The sequence below is a fragment of the Bombyx mori genome, chromosome 10 (assembly GCF_030269925.1).
Source record: "Bombyx mori chromosome 10, ASM3026992v2".
Classification (NCBI taxonomy): domain Eukaryota; kingdom Metazoa; phylum Arthropoda; class Insecta; order Lepidoptera; family Bombycidae; genus Bombyx; species Bombyx mori.
In genome coordinates, this window is record NC_085116.1 from 5,422,629 (window position 1) to 5,438,317 (window position 15,689).

General features: G+C 41.6%; 1 protein-coding gene across 33 annotated transcripts in view; it reads right to left on the reverse strand.

Annotated features, from left to right (window-relative positions):
• LOC101739189 (CAP-Gly domain-containing linker protein 1) overlaps nt 1-14,624 on the reverse strand; it is a 54,836-nt gene extending 40,212 nt beyond the window's left edge. For 4 of the 33 annotated variants that reach the window (XM_062670474.1, XM_062670454.1, XM_062670458.1 and 1 more), the window contains exons 1-2: nt 14,395-14,616; nt 13,756-14,036 (exon numbers count right to left, since the gene is read on the reverse strand). In XM_062670474.1, coding sequence (XP_062526458.1) covers nt 13,756-13,978 — 223 coding nt within the window. In that variant the 5' untranslated portion in view covers nt 13,979-14,036; nt 14,395-14,616. Of the gene's footprint in view, nt 1-13,755; nt 14,125-14,334 lie in introns of all 33 variants that reach the window. The other 29 variants (XM_062670452.1, XM_062670460.1, XM_012693972.4 and 26 more) reach the window with 21 other exon arrangements.
• Between the last annotated feature and the right edge of the window lie 1,065 nt (nt 14,625-15,689).

Below are 15,689 nucleotides of genomic sequence, written 5' to 3' on the forward strand. Positions count from 1 at the left end.
ACCCAGTAAAGCGGATGTGGTACGAAATGATTCACGCGAATGTAAGGTAAAGCCTCATGTCCTCCTGACGGGCCCGGCATTGAATTGAATTGGCGTGTCACCTCATTAGATCACTTCGCAATCACACTACGTTTGATTCGCCTACATAGGACGCGGCATAAGTCATAACGCATGACTGCTTTACCACAGACCAACTTAGTAGGGGCAGTACCTTTTTTTTTTTTTATGATTGAAAGTTTACTGGTGGCCCGAAGGCCTTTCCAGTTTCACCAGGACAGGTGGGCGAGCAAAGGCTCAGCCAAGAGGGGTGGGATTTGCTAACAACTGCCCGAGCGCCTCCGAAGGAGACCTAACAACTCAAGAGCAATTGTTTCGCGAATGAATCTACTACCGGATCGGAATCGCGACCCGCTGAGAAGATCCGGCGAGAAACTCAGCGGGCTGATGCATGGGTTAGGTTGCACGTCGACCTCTTTGTCGAGTTCGACGAGTACGGTTACCGGGGTCCCTAAGCCTGCCCCTAGTATTAGAGCTGAAGGCATCTAATGCAAAGGTTATTGGATCTGATGGATCCGTAAGGACGTGTCTAGGGCGTCGACGGTGACTGGCTCCTGCATGATCAGGATTCGGGGAGTAGTCAGCGGCGGCAACGATAAGGCGATTATCATGACGCATAGCCTTATCGAAGTATCGTTCCGACGCTGACTTCATGTATTTCCGAATTGATTCGAGGCCCAAGTCGTCGTGTAGGTCAACGTTCCTCACGAACCACGGAGCCCCGACAGCTAACCTGCAAAAGCGGGATTGTAGGGATTGGAGGGTGTCTATGTGTGTGCGGGCCGCGTGAGCGAACACCACACTCGCGTAGGTCATGACGGGCCTTATGCAAGTTTTGTAAAGTGTCACCTTGTTCCGAAGGGACATTTTACTCCGCTTACAGATCATGGGGTAGAGTCTACCGAGAATAAACGCGGCACGGTCACGGACTGATTTTATATGCGGGCGGAATGTCATCGATGCATCCAGGGTAACGCCCAGGTACTTGACCTTCCTGGCCCAGGGTATGGGTTGTCTAAAGAGAGTAATCGGGGGTGTGAGATTCCTCCTCCTAATCAGGGAGGAAATCCGTGTGGAGCTTCCCCTCTGAAATAGCACCGCAGTACTTTTCGCTGGGTTGATGTCTATGCGCCATTTTCGGAACCACTGTCCTAGGGCTAGGGCTGCGCTCTGAAGCTTCTTCGCGATTAGGGACTTATTTCTACTAGAATAGTAAACAGTCGTGTCGTCGGCGAATAAAGCTAAATGGGTCGGCGGCGACCGGGGAATATCGTTGACGAATAAGCTAAATAGGAGGGGTGAGAGGACAGAGCCTTGCGGGACTCCAGCTGTGAGAGGTCGTGGGGAGGAGCGGGTTCCCTCGACTCGATATCGAAAAGAGCGGTTCGACAAGAAGTCCCGTTTGATGAGCACGAGACTATCCGGCACGCCCATGTTGAATAGTTTGAAAACCAAACCATTGTGCCAGACTTTGTCGAACGCTTTTGCGACGTCGAAGACGAGAGCTCCCGTGTATAACGGTTTTGGTCGATTAAGCCCCACAAGAATGTGCTCCGTGAGGCGGTGCACCTGTTGAACGCATGAGTGATTTGTACGGAATCCGAATTGTTCATCGATAAGAATGCCCTTGGATGAGACGAAGTCTCTGAGGCGTTTGTAGAGCAGACGCTCATACAGTTTGCCTAGAGACATGAGGAGGCTAATCGGGCGGTAGCTCGTCGGATGATTTTTTGGTTTACCGGGTTTATGTATGCCGATAACGTCCGCTTCTTTCCACACCGCGGGAAAGATACAGTTCGCCATAGCGGCATTGAAAATAGATGCCAACATCACGATGAGTTGCACGGGTAGAAGTTTAATAACGCGGTTAGATATACCGTCGGAACCGGGAGCCTTGCGAGGACGTAGGTCTTTGATCAAGTCTTTAACTTCCATCGGGGTGACGGGTGGTAACGCATCCGAGGGTGGCAAGGAGGCTCTGCGTTCTACCTCACTGTCTACTAATTCTACATGAACAGGGTCCACGGATTGAGTGCTGGGCGTGCACTGGGTTTGCAATGTATCGGCCAGCAGCTCTGCTTTTTCATCATCATCGAACGCCGCGAGTCGGCCTGAGGGGCCTACGAGGGGGGGCATAGTTACTACCGTATCCGATTTGAGAGTACGAGCTAAGCGGTAGTAAGACCTTTGAGAGGGCGCGAGTCCTTCTAAGAAATCAGACCATCTGGCATCTCGGACTTCGGTGATGCGAGACTTTACGTCGCGTTGTAGGGCACGCATTCGAATACGATTTTCCGCGGTAGGATACCTATCGTACGCACGGATCGAGGCGTTCTTAGCTCTAAGGAGTTCCCTAATATCGTCGGGCAATTTGAAGCGGTGAAGGAAGTCCTCCGCTACAACTTGCTTCGATGACCTATCTAATGTCGAGGTGATGTGTGACGTTACGATGTCTATGGCTTCAGCGGTATCCTGAGGAGACGGGATAGAGTCCGGACTAAACGGAAGCGATGGTGGATCAGATTCAGCCAGGCTGATGCCCAGCGTGTGCCAATCCACCACAGTCCTCGTGACGGGAACGGAATCGGGAGCGCGACCGAGCTTCATAACGACGGGACGGTGGTCTGAATCTAACTCTGAAACTACTTCGATCGAGTGTAAGCGCAGAGTTACGTTTTTTAATAACGCTATGTCGAGTATATCCGGGCGATGCGCGATATTTAGCGGGTAGTGAGTCGGGGTTAGCGGAGCGACGATATCGAAGGCGAGATCATCGACTAACGCGTCAAGCCGCCTGCCATTCGGGGTTGTGGTGTGTGAGTTCCACCTGATGTGTTTACAATTTAGGTCGCCCGCCAGAATGACAGAGCTCCCCATACCGAGCAGCGCCTCGATATCACTGCTTAGAACGATCTTATCCGGTGGAAGATAAACGGACGCGATAACGATCGGCGCGTGTCCCGTCAGTGAGATTCGGCACACTGATGCTTCGATATTAGCGAGCGCGGGAGGATCGAGCGGGACGCAATGCAGGGCTCTTCTATAGTAAATGACGGTACCACCACCACGGGCAGAGAGCCTGTCGTTCCTGACCATGTTATAGTTCGCGATTTTAGGGTCACGGCGCGCGGGCTTAAGTAGGGTCTCCTGCACTAAAAAGATATCAATTTGGTGGTCACGCAAGAAGTCAGAAACCTGATCACGTTGATTTGCGAGACCGTAAGCGTTAAAAAATCCTATCGTTACGGATAGGGGCTTAATTCTACTTATATACGCCATTGATTACCGGCGGAGTGAGGGGAGGACGTACGTATTTAATGACGCGTATACGTCGGCGTATTCCTGCACAACGGCGATAAAGTGTTGTGCAGTGGAGGCAGCGCGAATGGCGTCGCCCAAAGCGTTAACGCGCTCAAAGTTGATCGACTGAAAGAAGTCGATCGCTAAAGCGAGATTGTCGGACGCGGTCGGAGGGCAAGTCGCGGGAGAGGGACGAGTCGCGGGGGCGGGACGAATCGCGGAGGAGGGAGTTGTAGCCGTGTTCGTGTACGGCAGCGGTTTTGCCCAGGCCGAGACACTGGGCACCGCCGCCGGAACGAACGCTGGCTTAGCCTGCGACGCAGAGGGTGCCGAGGCTTTGATGTCTGGGCCGGAAGCTCGGAGGCGGTTTTGGCGGGCGACGCGGCGATTTATTTTAGGGGCTCGGGGGCAACCACGGTAATTCGCGGGGTGACCCTGTGTTCGACACAGGACGCAGCTAGGCGGTTCCGTCGCGGTTTTTTGGTCGCGAGCGCAGAGGGCCGTGGCGTGATCGCCCAAACACTTAACACATCGGGGGCGCGCGTGACAGTTACGGGAAGAGTGCCCGTACAATTGACAGTTATGGCACTGGCTAGGAGTGCCTTTTTTATGGGGGGCTTCGACAGCGATACCGGAGAGCCTACAGACGGTCTGTGTGTTAAAGATTTTCTTACCCTCGGGGGTAGGCTGGAGAGCGACTAGAACCATATTATATGGCTCCCTACCGCGACCGGTGTGCATACGGTGCACAGAATTCACTGGTAGGCCTTGTTCTAACAGGTCGGCTTTTACGAGCTCTACATCTAACTCTTTAGGGATTCCGCGTATTACAACGCGGAGTTCGCGCTCCTCCTGGAGCGTATACGTATGGAAACTTATACGCTCCTTACGGAGGTAAGAAGAGAGGGCCCTATGGTCGTCGGGTGTTTGAACCTTAATTTGAATGCCGTTCGCGAGGTTACGGGCATTCGTGAAATTTATATTTTTGGCCTTAAGGGCCAGGCAAACTCGATCCCAAGCTGCCTTCTCCTGAAGGATAACCGGGGGAGGGGTCTGGGTTTTATTTTGTGCCACCGGACGCGGCGACGGAGTGGCACGGGCTGGGGGCGCAACGGGAGTCTGAGGGCGGGGGCGCGACGCGTTCACGGCTTTGCTAATTTTAGCGGCCGCGGGAGCTCGAGACTCCGCGGCACGCTTCTTACCCTTCTGTACCAGGGTGAATCCATCCGTCGATGAGGCGGGGGCGAGGTCGACCTCCATGTCCGAGTCAGAGTCGGAGCACGAGGAGGCGGGTGCAGGCGACCTACGAGCAAGTGTAGGTGTTTTAGAGGGCGCGACGGAGGCCGCGGATGATCGCTCAGCTGAAACGATGGTCACGGCGGACGACGCAGCAGCTTTTCTCGCCAGTATAGGCGACACGGGAGCGGCAGGCACGACAGAGGCTGCGGTGCTCAATGCAGAAGCTCTGCACGCAGGTACAGGCGACGCAGGAGCAGCGAGCGCGGCGGAGTCCTCGAGAGGGCTCGCAGTGTGATTGGCCTTGAAGGCCAAAAACTCCGAGGCGAGCTGTGGGTGGCGAAGTCGGAGGAATTCCGCGAATACAGCGTCCATGATCGCTGAGTACCCAGGTGGGGCGGCCCCGGGTCTTGAAAACACTCGCCTTGCGGCGAGGCCCCAACTTCTCGGACCTGAGCGGTTCTATTGAACACAGGTGGCAATGCGGCGCGATTACTACAGGACAAAGAAAAAGCACAACAAAACAGAAATTACGAAAAGAAACAAAACAAATAAATACTTGCAGGAAACCACTTTGTCGGCAGATGTACCACGAACACAGAAACAACAAAAGGAAACAAAACAAATAAAAACTTCCAGAAAGAGCACTTAGTCGGCAGATGTACCACAAACACAGGCCGCGCGAACAATGGCCGGGCTAACAAAAGCCGGGCGAACAAAGACCGGGCGATCGAGTGGACGATGAGCACGTCCGCACGTGACGGGTGCCTCTATCGGAATAGGGGCAGTACCCAGCTTAATCGGCCTCATATACAATTTTTTTTTTCATGTACTTACATGCCTTGTCATGACTTGTGCACTACAAAGCCGCGTCGCATACTTACTTCCATTTCCATACTGGAGACTGAGAATTTTCATGTTTTATATTCACGATCTCAAGGATTGTTTTACCAATCTCTGTTTCTAGGGAAATACCTATGGTTGTTTTTGTGTTACTAACCGTATGACCTATGGAGACAGCTCTAAGGAACTGTTCGAGATTATTTCATCATCACCTTTGACTTCAATCAACCATCGAAGTCCACTCTTTCTACTAGGCGACTTTCTACCGTTAAAGACACAAGTTTGCGCGTTCACTGCGACGAAGGACCCCTTTGTCATGGCGCCGCAATTCCATGGAGTATCCCTGCAACCTTCCGAGAGTATCGGGATACTTGGGGTCGACATTTCGAGCGATGTCCAATTTCGGAGTCATTTGGAAGGCAAAGCAAAGTTGGCGTCCAAAATGCTGGGAGTCCTCAACAGAGCGAAGCGGTACTTCACGCCTGGACAAAGACTTTTGCTGTATAAAGCACAAGTCCGGCCTCGCGTGGGTTACTGCTCTCATCTCTGGGGCGGAGCTCCCAAATACCAGCTTCTTCCATTTGATTCCATACAGAAGAGGGCCGTTCAGATTGTCGATAATCCCATTCTCACGGATCGTTTGGAAACTCTGAGTCTGTGGAGGGACTTCGGTTCCCTCTGTATTTTGTACCATATGTTCCATGGGGAGTGCTCTGAGGAATTGTTCGAGATGATACCGGCATCTCGTTTTTACCATCGCACCGCCCGCCACCGGAGTAGAGTTCATCCATACTACTGGGAGCTACTGCGGTCATCCACAGTGCGTTTCCAGAGGTCTTTTTTGCCACGTACCATCCGGCTATGGAATGAGCTCCCCTCCTCGTGTTTCCCGAGCGCTATGATATGTCCTTCTTCAAACGAGGCTTGTAAAGAATATTAAGTGGTAGGCAGCGGCTTGGCTCTGCCCCTGGCATTGCTGAAGTCCATGGGCGACGGTAACCACTCACCATCAGGTGGGCCGTATGCTGGTCTGCCTACAAGGGCAATAAAAAATAATAATAGGCGAACTGGTTCATCTACACTGCGTTTTTATGGCTTATTTGTGTGTCATGCGCCAACCGGCTTTCAAGCCCCTCCCATAGTGTTTTTCCGAGCAGTATGACATTTTCCTCTTCAAGCAATCTTGGAAGATTTCTGAGCGTTATCAAATGAGCCGTGCCCGTCATTCCTGATGATCATAAACGACATTGGTGTAGGCACATCAGCTTATGATGGTATTTTAAAGGTACATTCCAAAATTCTTTCCAAAGAAATTGTCACTCAACCGAGAATATCGTTAAAATTTATTCTTCGTATAATTATTACTAAACAGTTCATGTAAACAATAATTCCGCTAATTTGCATCATCATTTGATATTTAAAATTGTTAGGTAACTCAATTCACATAACTTAATGTAAGGCGGTGACGAAACCGTGTCACTGTCATGAGCTCATTTCAGATCATGATCTCGTTTGCAACAAACAGAGTTATTAAACGTACCGCCAATTTATTACTCATTTAATTATATATGTGTATGCAAATTAAATATTATTATAGTTCTTTTGTAGCAGTTTGGTTATCAGGTATTAATTTATGTTTAAGTATATTCAAGTTAAAATTTTGTAGATTTTCATTTGAATATAAAATTTCGTCCAAAAACGAGCAAGAAGCTGTTTATGGTGTGGTGATTGAAACACGGTGTAGGGCTCCATAATCACGACGAACAATTGCATCTAAAATGAAAGCCATCAATAAATTCACAATCACTTTTCTTAACAGAGTGCACTGAGGATTTGTTTGAGCTAATCCATATTTTTTTATCATAGCAACAGACGCCACTGAAGCAGCGTTCATCCCCATCGACTGAAATGTTTTAAGGTGTTTCCCGATCGCAATAAGATTTTAAGAAAAGTTTTTAAAGAGTTCTTAGCGATTGGCATGGGCCATGTCCACAAGGGACGATAACTCCATTTGTCTAAACGTTTCTATGAAATCATCATAATTGTATTTAATATCTGTAAAAGAATTCAAAATTACTGGTGGTAGGACCTCTTGTGAGTCCGCACGGGTAGGTACCACCACCCCGCCTATTTCTGCCGTGAAGCAGTAATGCGAGTTTACGATTGAAATACTCTAGTATTATACTTTGAGAACAATGGGTTTCATTCTTCAGTGAATCCCTTTTTTCTCTTAGTACATCCACTAGAAGAGTTGAGGTGGTGCTAATCTGTGCCCCATACTAGTATAGACATGACACATCTAAAATAGGAAAGCTTACCGGCATAATACATGTGATCCTTTTGTAATCAAATGTGAGTTTACTTTTAGTAGGTATTATTTGGTGGTATATGGTGGTAGAACCTCTTGTGAGTCCGCACGGGTAGGTACCACCACCCTGCCCGTTTCTGCCGTGAAGCAGTAATGCGTTTCGGTTTGAAGGATGAGGCAGCCGTTGTGACTATACTGAGACCTTAGAACTTATATCTCAAGGTGGGTGGTGCATTTACATTGTAGATGTCTATGGGCTCCAGTAACCACTTAACACCAGGTGGGCTGTGAGCTCGTCCACCTATCTAAGCAATAAAAAAAAAAAAGTAAACACTATTTTCATTGCAGTTTTTTAAATCTTTAATCGCAATTTTTATTTAGTATTTTCATCTATTGTATTTGAAAAGTGAGAGCGACCTCTGCGGCCGCTCACGTACTGAATAGCATCTACGTAATTTTAGAGAAGATTTGATTTCTTCGCGAACGCGATCATGCATTGATAGTGTTTGTTTGTTCGTTAAATTACTTTAAAACGATCAAATATAGCGGACATCGAGTGTCACGGCCATATTGAGAGACGACATTCTATTCAATATTCACAATGTAAACGTTTGGTACATTCACGTAGTCACTAACCATACAATATAAGCATGTACGTCTCCTATTATAAAAAGGAATGTTTACATTTACTACGAGCCAATCAAGGTCGACCACCTTCATTTAGGATACGAATCCAATGCAACAACTTTTTAAAATACGCGTTCAGGATGCTGCAGTAATATTATGCACTTTCAATGCAACACGTAAATACAGGTTTTTTTTTTACCGCGTCAACAATCCATAGACTTTGTCTAATTCTTTTATACTTCGCTCGAAATCAACAATAGTACAATGTTATTTCTCATTTTAATGTTTAAAACCTTATAATATACCCAAACTTATTTTTTTATGCCTTTACATAAATAGCGTAGATTATAAAAATGTCTATCGATTTTATTAGCTGCGAATTTGACGTCATAAGGAACTGGTTATTTTTATATAAAATGATGGTCATCACATACAATCATATTTTAATAACGTATTAAATTCGCGACGCAATTAACTCTTAGGCACGCCGTCATTCTAACACTGAAATGTTGCGTGATGAAAAGGTAATTTATTATTAATTGCAAAGAGAAGTGTAATTTTGAGGCAAAATAGATTCATTGAAGAGACCATGATGACAAAAATGGATATAATATGTAGATCGAAGATGAGGAAACCCGGGTTGCCTTTAGACCGCCTTTAAACCTATTTTCCCCTTTTTCTACACTGCATAATAACAATGTCGAAAATATGTATTTACATAGTATAATATGGTATAGTAATTTATGATCTATGTAGCTGCCATGTATTTTTCCATAAAATAAATAGTTTGTGGGATACCAAGCTTATCATTACTTGTATAATATTAAGGATAATTAATTAAAGTACCGAATTATAAAGAATTATTATCAGAAAACTTAACTATACAAAATTACGTAAATTGCCATTTTGACAAATACGTTTTAAAAGTATGCAACACTTGTTTCAATGAAATTTCATATCATAAGGCGGCATTTTCGTCTATATGATAGACAGCTTCCATAACTTCTTGACATAAACATTATTTAAGCTCAAAAAACAATAAAACAAATATTTCACTTAAATAAATCGAACTCTCGTGACAAACAAATTGATGACAATGCAAGCACATGACTAAATAAGTATCTTCTAGAAAAATTAAATTCATTTCTGTTTCCAGAGCGGTATTTGGAAATCTTCAAGTAATTCTTGAGAAATTTGTTCCACGAATTCAAGAACGGTTGGTGTCTTTTAAAGCGTTTTTCGCATTCAACTTTTATTATTAGTTCTGAGGAATCAGCGATCAGTGCAAAAGTAATGATTGTAAAATATTGTGTAATCTTTATATACGGTTTCAAAATTTTACGTTATTATTATATTATAGATTTCATAGCAGTGCTTCAAAAAAACTTCAAATATGAATTGATTAGCCTTAAAAATTAAACTAAAGTTTGTTTTAAACAAATGTAGCAGGAGATTAAACAGGTTTGTTGCCTTTTGTTAAGTTTTATTCTATAAAACATACAACGGTTATTTTAATAATAAAATAATAAACGGCCGTCTGGTGTAGTGGTAAGTGACATGGTCACTACACAAGGGGGTCGCGGGTTCGAATCCCGCCAAGGGAGATATTTGTGTGATAAATATAAATGTCTTTTCCAGGGTTATGGATGTATATTAAGTATATGTATGTGTATAATAGAAATCTTACATTTATTTCCGTTATCTGGTACCTGTAACATACGTTCTTTACGAACTCACTGGACCAGTTAACGTGGCCTGATTGTTAGTAAATATTTATATTTATTGATTATTTAATAATTATGCCTGACGGAACACAGGGAAGCTCCCTAGACATAAAAACTGTTTACAGTGTAAATATTCATAGTGTTTTAGAATGGGAATTCTTAACAGATTCATACCTTGAAGCTGGAAAGCTTTCATTCAATCATATTCATATTATTTAGTAGTTTATTTGGTTTTCGCGAGTCAGACATCATATATAAAATAAACGAGTTCAAAATCACTGCGGACTCAATGGGACAACTTCTTTTCCATAGTACGACAAATTTTGGTTTTTAATTTATTAATTATTTATTGTAGTTAGTGTGGTTTATTTATTGTTTCGATATTTTCTCTGATAATTAAGTAATATCAATAAAGTTACGACAGTCATGTATGTTATTTATAGTATCGTAGTAAAAAACATAATCAAAGACTAAAAAGTATTGGACATCAACATTGCGGCTATATGGTCAAGAAATTTGAGAAATGCTCATAAAACATTTTTAACTGTCATTATATTATTTCCGATGTTTTGAATATTTTACAGTTTACGTGTACGAACGAACGAGTGAGGTATTATAACAATGCCGAAATTTGAATGTTGTGCTATTACTTTAACCGTATATTTTTCTATATAAATAATTTCTAGACTTTTAAGCATCATTTCATCTTGATATTCATACAGTAAGACGATTGAAATGAAATAGAAAAAAAAGGAATTCTGGCATCTACAACAGTGCTGACGGCGGCCACGGGAAACGAATAAGGTCAACACGAAGTAACGGAACGGATGAAATTGGAAGAATGAGTTAGCCTTAATGAATCTACGAAATTTCAAGATTACGAAATATTAAATTGTGAACGATATTCATTTATGAAGAAACAGTGAACAGTGAACATTTTTATCGATAATATAATCTATTCACACATGAAAAATTGCTTCGTGACTTGTACCACCAACATATTGCGCTTAGCCTGGTTCAGCAATGATATTAACACAATGAAGACAAATGTTCTAGACTAAATCGTCTTCTCTTCACTTTCATTATGCCAAATTACATGTTTCCTAGACTAAACATTTATTCCTTTTGAAGATTCGAAAGTAGAGTAAAAGTCGTGCATCATAAAAAATAATAACAGTACTCGTGTACAAGCATGATGGGCATGATTTATTATATTTTTTTAAAGTTTCTTTGTATCTCAATGTTATTTAAAGCGGTCGTAATGACGGCGATGAACTGTAAGCGCCTTCTGTGTGAGCGCACGTCACGCACGTCCGAAGGAGAAAGTGAAGCAATGACAATGGACATGGATTCCCAAAACAGAACACGAAAAAGTTATTTCAAGTCGCAATTTCTTTATCTTCCTTGCATCAAAACGATAAAGTAACAGTGTTTAACGCTTGGCATAAATAAACTGTTTTTGTCTTGCGTAAGTACACTTGCGTACTTAAGTGAAAATTTTTATTGTAACCTTACAAAAATGGAAATGGTAGTTTTTAACGGGAAATTAAATTAAAACTGCTATTTTTATCTCTTCATCTGAAGTATAAAAGATAACGGTGTATGCAGGAAACTTAAAGTTTAGTACCGCTCTACATGAAGGTCGTGTAGGAACCGGTACGCTGACAGGAATTACTTTTTGCCCATGTTATTATGTACAGCAAAAACGAGCAAGTTTACATCTTCAAAACTGGATCTATCATTGTTTGTTCTTTTTTGTTAGGGGAAATCCTGACAGGGGGCAACAACTCCGAATATAAACACCGTTAACCATGTCAGGGTTAATGCGTTATCAACGTTATCGTACGCGCGGAATTTATCTCGAAAGATGAAAAATATTTATCAGTTGCGAGAAACATCTGCAGTATTCTGTTACACTCGACTAAAACTGTCGACCATTTAAAAATGGATAAATCTTATTAAAGTCTCAGCTAGTACATTAAGGTGCACTCTTTAGTAATTTTCTGATTAACCACTCAATAGATAATAAATTAGTAAGCATTCCATTTATGAAATATCTGTCCAATCTGACTACGAAAATAGATCTATTTTAATAGTTCATTACAAGTTAACATAAAGTATTTATGTGATTATAATCTAGAATTAAAACGATGTTCAATCGCGTAGTCATGAGTCGATGCGACGCGAATCGTACATCGGTTAGTTTCAGGTGAAACTCTCGTTAACTGCGTGTTCGGATTGCAAAACAAACCACAATAGTTTAACTTTCAAATTTTGATAATCAAATCTATTGATGTGGGCAATCTCACATTATAATCTATACTAATATATAAATCTACAGTGGTTTTTACGGATGTTCCATTATAACTACTGAACCATGGATCCGATTGACTTGAAACTTGGTATCCATGTAGAAAATACATGTACTTAATGGATAGGCTAATATTTATATGAGTGTTAGACTCCCTACATCAGTTGTGGGGGCATTAATGATGAGAATCTTTGTGGGGGTGAGAAATAATGATGTTAATTTTAAATGCCCAGCAAAGCTATATTTCTATATTGTTTCATAAGTGTTGTTACTTAAAAGTAAAACTGGTTTTTATCTTCACTACTTTCAAGGTTATATATTACTTATTTCAAATATTTTAGTAGTATCCAATAATACAGAGTTGCTCTGAGGTCACATGCGTTGTTCACTTCATCGATATAATAAGCAAACGATGAGGTCATAATGCATACTAATATTTTAAATGCGAAACTGAAATTATTTGTGTGTTACACTTTCATCTATGCTAGTCATCATGAAGTTTGGCATGCATATTGTCTAGGGTACAGGGAATAAGAAAATAAAGTAATGAAAGCATTGAAAAAATACTATTCCCAGAGGATACATTTTTTCTACATTGATGCAGCAGTTAAAAATAGTCAGTTTAAGAGGGATTGTTTCTCAATTCCGTAAAAAAGTGTTAATGAGCATTGGATACTACAGAAACATTTCAGAAATTCAATTAAGTACCAATATAACAACTGAACCAGCTTTGTATCTTCATTTTTATTCATTACAACTATAATTTTATTCAAGTTTCCAATGTAAATTGTTTTAAAATAGAATAGTTGTATGTGTATAATTATACAACCCATGTCATAATTATACTGGCAGTAAAAACTCTTTAAATAAAGATTTGAAAATGCTCAACTAAGGCACTTTACAACATTACTTTCTTGTATATAAATGTATAATATTCACAAGTTTGAGTTAAGAATATGATGTGAATGCAAATTAATTGTAATTTAGATAAAATAAAGTGAACAATGAACAAATAATAATAAACCTATTATTTGAAAGAGAGTGTTGGGAAAATCAGTTTTATAATAATCTTTGTTGGTTTTAGTTACATAGTGTTTATCCAAATTATTATTATTAAAAACATCCTACTTGTTTTATTTTGAAGCTCTGTCACAAAAGTGCTGCTAAAAGTAAATTCCGTGAAATGAAGTAGTGAAACAACAAAAAGCCATTTTACATGACCAAATACTGAATTTAGAGATTATACAGAAAAAATATAACTGAACACAAGTAGTATCTTGTAAATTTTGTCAATTGCAGTTTGTTTTATTTTATTGAGAAATTTTAAAATAATGTCTTGTTTCACTCACCACTTCTTGGAGATATGGGAACAGCAGGTTTTGGTGCTGAGTTTGAGCACAGACGTCCAATTTTTGTAGGTGGCTTCAAGCCTGAAGGCTTTGGGAGTCCGAGTGGCCTGGTTGTATCTGCCTTATGTGATGTCGTGCTGATTGTATGTGCACTGTCGGATGATGCTCCTGATACGGGTTCTGGAGGTGGTACTCCAGAATCGGACGCACCAGCTTCACTCATTTTATCACTTTAATAACACTTTAAAAGTATCGGATTTACTTTAAATTTTACATAATCCCTGAAATCGATCGTTTTCAAGGGCTTTTACGCGACGCATCTCAAATCATCATCAAACTATAAATAAATTCCCGCGCAGCGAGAGTAATCTGGATCACGGCCAGTACGAGAGTTATTAATGAAAATGAACATAAACAATAAAATAAATAGTAAAATTTATCGTTGTGCTACTCATAAATTAAGCACCATTTAACTTCTTACACGTGTATTTTTTAGATTTTTATACAAATGGTTAATTTAAAATTCACGATATATTACCAAAAATGGCCAAGCAAGCTTAAGAAAAGATAACGGCATACCTTTGTGATAAAGAACACAAAAAGTGCTATTTATTAGGCTTAAAAATTCGCGAATTTTACCGCTCCTCGGTGCCAGCTGACCGTTGACGTTATCACTACCACTAACACATTATGCACAAAGTACGAAATTAGCAGGAAGAGCAAATTTGTTTTTTATGTATTGATATTGCGCTATAATAACGTAAAACAATTTACTTCGTATTTGGAACACGCAACTGAAAACAATCGCAAAAAGGCAACAAACTCTTCTGCCCTTCCATTACGTTTCAAAACTTCAAATTGCGTTTTGTTTTTTAAAACTAGTGTGTGACTTTCGCAAAATTTAGGCGTTTTATTGCTTGTAGTGATAGATTCACATTTCACAGTGGGAAAATACGTCAAAAAACTGAATTAAGAACTATTCAGTAAAAAAATCTTTTTTCATGCTTTCAATATTACAGTTTTAGTAGTAATTTAAATAAAAAACTCAAAAGTAGCAATTTCAAAGCGTAGCGATAACAGCTACAGCATGAAAATTTATTATGGTAATAATTTACGAAACAAAACTACTGACTTAATATTATTTTAGGGGGGGGAAGTATCCATTTTGCATAATATTTATGAAATATGGTAGCCACTTAATAGCAGGGAGATCTCTAAGTTCGTTTGCCTATTTAATGACTCAATTTTTCTCAAACTTCACCCCTATAGGTTTCATAGCATTCACAAAAGATAGAAGGAGGACTTTTTTGTGGTCTAAAATACATTGGAAAACTTTAAGTTTTTCAAATAAAATTGCTGAAATTAAATGGAAACGTTTTAATAATTAGCAATGATTTTTTATTAATAATTATTTTATTTTACCTTTAAATGTTCTGTTTTTTAATTCATTAGCATTTTTTTTATGATTGAAAGGTTACTGGTGGCCCAGAGGACTTTCCAGTTTCACCAGGACAAGTGGGCGAACAAAGGCTCAGCCAGGAGGGATGGGATTTGCTAACAACTGCCCGAGCGCCTCCGAAGGAGACCTAACAACTCAAGAGCAATTGCTTCGCAAATGAATCTACTACCGGATCGGGATTGCGATCCACTGAGAAGATCCGGCGAGAATCTCAGCGGGCTGATGCAAGTCACCGTCGTCGCCCTAGACACGTCCTTACGGATCTGTTAGATCCAATAACTCATACATTAGATACCTTCAGCTCTAACACTAGGAGCAGGCTGAGGAGCCCCGGTAACCGTACTCGTCGAACCCGTCGCTTGCGACGAAGGGCTCGACGAGTAAATTAACTCTCAGACACAGCCCACTGAGTTTCTCGCCGGATCTTCTCAGTGGGTCGCGTTTCCGATCCGGTGGTAGATTCTGCGAAACACGG